The sequence below is a fragment of the Telopea speciosissima genome, chromosome 8 (genome assembly GCF_018873765.1).
Source record: "Telopea speciosissima isolate NSW1024214 ecotype Mountain lineage chromosome 8, Tspe_v1, whole genome shotgun sequence".
Classification (NCBI taxonomy): domain Eukaryota; kingdom Viridiplantae; phylum Streptophyta; class Magnoliopsida; order Proteales; family Proteaceae; genus Telopea; species Telopea speciosissima.
In genome coordinates, this window is record NC_057923.1 from 31969535 (window position 1) to 31977121 (window position 7587).

The 7587-nt window shown below is 40.4% G+C and overlaps 1 protein-coding gene across 2 annotated transcripts; it reads right to left on the reverse strand.

Moving 5' to 3' along the window:
* Positions 1 to 351: 351 nt before the first annotated feature.
* On the reverse strand, positions 352 to 3603 carry LOC122672606 (chaperone protein dnaJ 49-like). 2 transcript variants are annotated; one of them, XM_043870067.1, is made up of 3 exons: positions 3553 to 3603; positions 2367 to 3514; positions 352 to 483 (listed from the first exon to the last, which is right to left on the reverse strand). In XM_043870067.1, exon 2 carries the CDS (start codon positions 3471 to 3473, stop codon positions 2379 to 2381), a length of 1095 nt encoding a protein of 364 aa, XP_043726002.1. In that variant the 5' UTR covers positions 3474 to 3514; positions 3553 to 3603; the 3' UTR covers positions 352 to 483; positions 2367 to 2378. The 2 variants fall into 2 exon arrangements, with proteins under 2 accessions (XP_043726002.1, XP_043726003.1); XM_043870068.1 differs by lacking the exon at positions 352 to 483 and having other exon boundaries at positions 2202 to 3514.
* Positions 3604 to 7587: the final 3984 nt, after the last annotated feature.

Here is a 7587-nt window from a genome sequence, read left to right on the forward strand (position 1 = left end):
TATGAGGCACGTCACAAAGCTTTGTGACAATAAGATTTACCTCCTTTTAACAAATTAATCCATATCCACAAAGCCATGTGGATCGAAAGGCCCTTGTTCAACCTGAAAATGAGGTGTATATTGAAAATTTGAAAAATTGAAAATAATTAATCCAGAGGGGAGGGGGGATACACTCATGCACTAACATTTTGGTGAATAAATTCATGTTCAGGAAAATGTATCATCAAAAATACAACTATTGTAACTAATACAGAGTCATCGTATATGTATATATGTATACAGGGAGAAATTTTCCTATCCGGCAAATAATGATTGTATGTAAAGGAAAAAAAATTAAGAAAGAACAAGTCACAAAAGGAAAAGGTAGGGGGTAATCTGCAATCAAAGCTACTAGAATTCCTCTTCATTTCCTCGGTATGAAGATCAAACACATCGAAAGATATCTTACTAATGAGAAACCTGAAATATTGGTGTTCAAACAATCTGCAAAATAGAGAGAAATAGTATAAACCCTAAAACTCAGAAAGGAAATATTATTATACCAAAGAAACTCACAGAAGGAAAAGTCTTCTTGTTTAAACAAATTGAATGTTATAAGAATACCTTGGATCTCACAATAGCTAACAAAAACAAATAGCGATGACTGGATTTTCTCAGGAAAGCAGAAAAGAGACCATCCATACAGTAATCACACCAACTAATATGGTAAGCATAAAATGGAGACCCAAATAATGAGCCCCTCTCTCCCCCACCCCACAAAATAAAAAAATAAAAAAATAAAAAAGTACAGAAGATAAATGAAATCATAAAATCATATGACAAACTCATGTTCTTAGGTGGAGAACGTACTATGAGAAAAGTAACACAAATACTCCTTGTTAGTTCTTTCATACTGTAAATATGTACACAAGTTTAGAATGTTCACCGATTATACGACAATTAAATTTAGCGCGTTGAGCCAAAATAAACAAATAAATAATTAAAAACAAAAAGATCTCTTGCATTTGCAAAGTGTGTCTTAAATCAGATGGCAAGTAAATGGCTTAGAAAACATTTGCTTGCTTCCTATTTATGGTGTACATCAGACATGCAACCCGACCTCCCATTTTAATGGCAGTGCATTAGATATATACAATGGTAAATGTCATGCAACCACCATTAGTTTTGAAATTACCTTGAATTTCTTTATTCTATGTTTTCTATTTTGCTATGTTTGGAAGCCAAGAAAAGAAAAGACATAATAAGACAAAAAAAAAAATGATGTAATGATTGATTTATGTGTCTATCTCTCTCCCCAAATTCATATACGTTAATTTATGTGTCTATCTCTCTCCTCAAATTCAAGATTTGTTGAATTTTCTCTTTTCTTTTCTTGACTTTCAAACATAGCCTTAGAGATGGATTCCTTTGTTCATTTAGAAGCAATATGTATTCTATTTGATTTTCATACAAGATATGATTTATTTGAAGATATTATGTATGTATTTCATAAAAGCCATACATGTTATTCCAAAGCATTCTATGATTTTTGGTCCAATCAATTCTGTGACAGAAGAATCTTCGATGAAGGAGACTGGTCTTGTTTACGCATGACACATTACTCACAGAAGGTTGCCCGAAACTAACGTATGCTTTCCCACTCCCCACTACAAGAGTTTTTCCTTGATTATCTCTAATATATATATTTCATTTCATGTTGAAAGATTAAAAGAAAAGAGAGAGAAAAAAAGAACATTTTCCATATAACCATTTTATATGTTTCTACTCTGGATGTCAGTGCCTTTCTTTTTGGAATCTAAAAAAAAATTAATATGTAGTAAGTACCCAAACACACAACATACCGAGGAAGATATTTATTTGGTGAATAATGAAACTCAAAGCAGTGTAACGAACATTCAGCAATATTTGTAATACACTATTAATATGTTGTACAGAATACAGTACATTAAGTTTCACCCAAACACTTCAAAGTTTCAATTCATTTAAATCAACATTACATATTAGTAATTTAATGATCCATCAAGCACAAAATTATACACCAGATCTGTAAAGCATGTGAAAGATGGTGCACTACACCAATGGATTGATAAGGATGACCGTAATCAAATAAATTCTACTTTTTCTTGACCATGAACCCACAAGAATGAAAGGGGGAAGAGCACAGAAGCATTAACATGTATAAACCACATAACATGTTAACATGCCAAATGGAAAATCTATAATCAAATGTCTCATGATTACATCCTATCCTACTGAGGGTTGAGAAAGAAAGCAAGTAAATGTAATTGGTCTTATTCATTCAACCCCTCCAAAATTAAATTTAGCAATGCACAATGGACGAAATAAGTCAAGGGACTGGACCGGACCTGGAAAGTACATCAAGCCATTGACTGAATCTCTCTTAACCTGTCACAATATGGTGTCTCAATCGTGAGACCCCACTGATGCCGCTGCAACTCAACCTGGCAATATTGTGCAAGACTCGAAATGTAGGCTCTCTCGATTTCTTGTTCTATTTTCACACGTTCAGGGCTATTATGAGGGTACTCTTGATCAAATTTTGCCGTCTTAACAAAATAATTGATACCCTTTTGAGTAACAAACCGGTGTTCATAAGGGTCAGACCTAGAAAGAGCATAAATGGGGTCTGAAGATGGTAGGAAATTCAGCAGAAGCACAAGAAGGATGGGCAGTAACTGAAGAAGTGCCCGGATATTGAAGTTGCCCGAGCCATGATCAGCCATTCGTACACTTGGTGCCATGCCAGTACCAAAAGTAAACCCACGAAACTGGGTGGTTGCCCGAGGCATCCCACCAAAGAAGAAGTTCCTGAAAATCTCTTCAGCATCGATGTCTGCCTCATAGAAACCATTGAAATCTTGTGGTCCACGCCTAGCTGCGGGTCTATCATATACGGTTTCATCAGAGCCAACAACGTCATACCTTTTCCTGCTCTTTTCGTCACTAAGGCACTGAAATGCTTTCGAAACCACCTTAAATGCTTCCTCAGCACCAGGAGCTTTGTTTTTATCAGGATGGACTTTCAGAGACAGTTTCCGATATGCCTTCCTGACGTCTTCAACAGAGCATTCCTTTTCTAGCCCCAAAATTCTATAGTAATCCTTCTTCTTCTTTATCTCTCTGACGATCGAGATCTGCTCCTCTGTGTAAGACTTAGGAGAAATCGACGAAGATCCATATGATGGAACTCTGTGCCTAACAGAAGAATTAACCGAAAACTTGCTAGAAGAGTTCGCTTCGTCCTGGGGAACACCATTTGGTGGGGGTGAATTCGGAGCCGGAGGATCACCAGATTCACCTTCTAGCTTCGACAAGAAGTCATCGACAGGAAGGGTTGGATCGAGGCGGCGAGCTTTCGAGATAAATTTCATTGCACGAATACGATCGCCGACTTCCAGAGCTTCTCGTCCAATTTTCAGGCATTTCAGAGCCTCGTCTTTGTTCCCGTCCATTGCAAGAAGGTTGCAACAATGACAGGGAACTGAGCACTGTCGGAACCTCAACAAAAAAATAAATGACTAGGTTTTAGGTAATCGAAGCGATCGTTTAAGGTTCCCTTTCAGAAAAAAGAGAGAAATTTTGCCCTAACAAAATAAAAAATAATCAACACTCAAAGTTAATTGGGAAGGACAAAAGACTTAAAACCTTTCAAAACCAACCAATTGATGGATTGATTCAGTAAGCTATGATGAGAAAGTAGACACAATTTTCAGAATAAGAACATTGACAAGACAACTAAATGGTTAAAACAAAATTAGACAAACAAGAATCTTACAGGAGATGAACTAAGATTCCCCGAGATTCTCTCTCCAGAAGTCCATCCTATCGATCGATCGATCTAGGGCTTGTTCTGTGTGGCCCTGTTTGCTGTGGAAGAAGTTCTGCAAAGTCCTTGCAGGCCCGCACGAGGACTGAGAGAGGGTGTGGGAAATTTCGAGGTGATTCAAGTTTTCGTTGGACCGTTTGATGTTCATCATCCAACGAAAAGGGTAAATGATAAACCATGTCATCCGACATTTGACTTTTATTGGCCAATGGTCTCTGTGCTCGGGGTGCAGGCTGCACCCAGACACATGGGAATGGGCAAAATGATCACCCTGCCCCTGAATGGCAAGCTCATGTGTGAGCGCAGGCTGTGCTGCGGCGGAGAGAACATCAGTCCTTTTTATTTTCTCACTTCTTTTTTGGTGGCTGCCTGGCGTAGATATTTTGAAAGGGTAGTCGAGTGTCAATCGGTACGGGATCCGATATTCAGTGAAGTATCCACTATTCGGTATGGTACACTATTCATTTACCTCATACTAGCAACGTACTGAATACCAATCGGTATAAGTATCTCATATCGATATTGTACCATATCTATTTGGAACAGATTGCAAGACCGGGTGCGTTGGTTTCTTTGGAGGAATACCCATATTACTAGCAAATGTAGGGGATACAAAAGATGTGATGCACCAGAGTTGAATAAAACATGTGCAGGTAGTAATGAAATAGTTAAAATGCTTGACACCACTTCGAGATTTGCTTTTACATCCGCCTCTGTAATTGAATACACACGTTCTTGGAGCTTGTTATCCTGTATAGCCTGCATAGGGCGGGTGGCAGACTGAGACTGCTGTGGCCTAGGGGGTAGCATGAAAGGTGTATCAGGCTTGCGGTGTGGGTATGTCCTGGATATATACCCCATCTGGTTGCAATTATAACAATGAGTTTTAGGCCCAATCGGCTGAGATGCAGCCGTAGATTGGGGAGACTAGGTAGGCTGGCTTGCCTCCGACCTCCTAAACTGCACCGAAGTCGGACTAAGATAATGTCCCCTAGGAACCTTGCTAAGTCCTCTAAAATACTGAGACACCATCGGTCTCTTTCCCATGCCTTTCTGGGCAGTAAAATTATCTCACTGCCGATCCTCCACCGATTTGGCCACTTGAACCACCTTGGCATATGTGTGCAAACGGTGTGCAACAAGTATTGTACTGATGCCCAGTCGCAGTCCCATCTCAAATTTCTTTGCTTTCTCCATATCAACACTCATATGAGCAGGAGCAAAGTAGAATAGGTCTTCAAACCTCTGTTGGAACTCTAACACAGACTTGGGTCCCTGTGTCAGTGCTGAGAACTCTGCTTCCTTCTTTTCTCTACAACTCTTAGGAAACAGTTTCCAAAGAATGCCTCTTTGAAGTTCTCCCAGTTGGGGTTAGGATGTGTAGCCGTCAAAATGGGCTGGGTGGCTCTCCACCATGCACCGCTTCGTGTTGAATCTGTTACCCCACACATATGAGTTTATGCTCATCCGTGCAACCTAGAATAGTGAAGGCCTTCTCCATACCCCTAATCCACTTGGCTAGTTGGAGTGGATCCGGGTCTATCCCATTGAAGTAGGCCGGTCTAAGTTTTTTAAACCTTCCATCATCTTGGACTTGCCAAGCAACATCTATCCTTGAGGTACAACAGGTATAGGAGGTACCTCTGGTACTGGAGGTGGCCCTGGCATACCGCATGTCTGGTGCACAGCTTGGAACTGAACATTCATGTTTGCCATGAGTTGCTATTCTTGTTGCTACATATCATGCATCATGTTATCCATGATGGCGGCTGTCACACCCCAAACCACCCCTGGGAGGATTAGGTAGGTGACCCGAATTGCATGTCAGCAATCCTCCAAATCCCATGGATCTAGAAGAAGTTAATCCATTCACAGACACAACCATCGTAATACAACATGTATAACTCAGAGTGCTACAGAAAACTATATTTACATTAACAAATAAAAGAAGCGTAGCAGTATAGGAAATGATGTTATATACATAAATAGTCTGATCATTCCCTCTCTCATCCCCACAAACAGAATAGTAAAAGCTAATATATATACATCAACTGAAACGAAAGGAAAATATACATAGGGTGAGGTAACTCAAGCCCCAAAAAGAAAGAAAGAAGGAAACTACAAGCAGGAACGGGGATAAACTCCCGTCAAAGACAAAAGGAGTCTCCAAAACAAAAAAACCATCAACAACACCCTTCACGGGTCATCTTCAGTAACCACTGAGAATACTCGCATCAACGGTACGACCTCCGTCGGGGTCCATACCAATATCATCATAACCACCATGGCTCTCCTCCAAGTAATAAGCCTCCCCACCACAGTGACATTGACCTAAAGAATCATCTAATGAAAAACATGTATAACAGAGTGTGAGCCTCACCGAGCCCATGAATGAAACATATCATCATGCATGCATATGCAACCACAATCATATGATCCTACATGATGTGCAGATCAAATTATTTATTAGCCACCTATCAACACAACTAAGGCAGGTTAGTGCTACTACAATCCTCAATACATGTATCCCTGGTGCGGGCTTTTAACCCCTTCCCGCGATACACCCATTGAGTCGTCGAAGAGGACCAGTCAGCTCCCGCATTCGTTCACTAAGGTCAGTCCGACCAGCCCTTTGTGATTAACCTCTGAGGCATCCATCCCTTTTTCTCCTTTCTTTTCTTTTTTGGCTTATAGCCCGGCACATAGCCCATATTCACCATTCCGGTGCCTCTATATTTCCTTTCTTTTCATTTCTTTTCTTTTCTTTTCTCATATATATGGTCACTCCCACAGGCATCCAACACCTTAACCCCTATTGGTAAGGGTGCGTAGCATGGGTGATGAAACTCTAACCCCATGTCTATATGGCATCGTAAGAGTCGGGCAGTGTCAACCGTATCCCATTCTACGGGCTACCACAAGCCTCATTTCCAAGTCGGCTACGGCATCTAATCTAGCATTCACAATCAGCATAGAATATTCAACTAGAATTTCCAGCAGTCAACACGGTGTTGTATTGAATTTTAAAGATTCATGAGTTAAATATTTATCACAGTATCATTATAAAATTTAATTCAGCATATCATTTATGTTACATCTACATACACGATGACATTCCACTCACCTTGGTCTGGTTCTACAGGTTCAGTTGTTGTTTCAGTTTTGGCCGGTGTCTGGCAGTGCTTCTCGAGCGCGGGATCAAATCCTAAAGTATTAAATCAGAAAGGTGTTATTTATTATTCAAAACTATTTTTGGATGTCCTAGTATTGGTCTAGGCTCACTGGTCTGACTCAGTGCTCAGTATAGTATCACTTGGAATTCTCTTGGTCTTGCACTAGGCTTTACGTCCATGTCCCTGTGCATCATCCGAAGAATGTGGTTTAGGGTCAAGTATGGTATTTTACCAGTGTAATACGTAGTACATGGTCCCGACAGTCTCACAATTCAATCCTTAGGTCAGCAGTGTTGCTGGACCATCTCTGGCAGGGTTGCCAGGCCCTGTGGGGCCCACTTGGGTACCTAAGGTGTAAATAAATGTGGACAGATGTGAGGAGGGGTATTTTGGTCATTTACCACCTCCTTACACTATTCATAGCCCACTGGTGGAGGCCCCCAAGGTCTGGTCAGCAAATCAGCCCTTTTCTATTCTCTAGGCGATTCACTGGGTGATGTGTGCATCGCCCAATGCATCACCCAGAGCATGTTTGAAATGTGAACAGGCTCCAAATCTTGAAATTTT

What these genes read in the sequence shown, in the direction of transcription:
- LOC122672606 (XM_043870067.1), bottom strand. Translation starts at nt 3,473, where the DNA reads ATGGACGGGAACAAAGACGAGGCTCTGAAATGCCTGAAAATTGGACGA.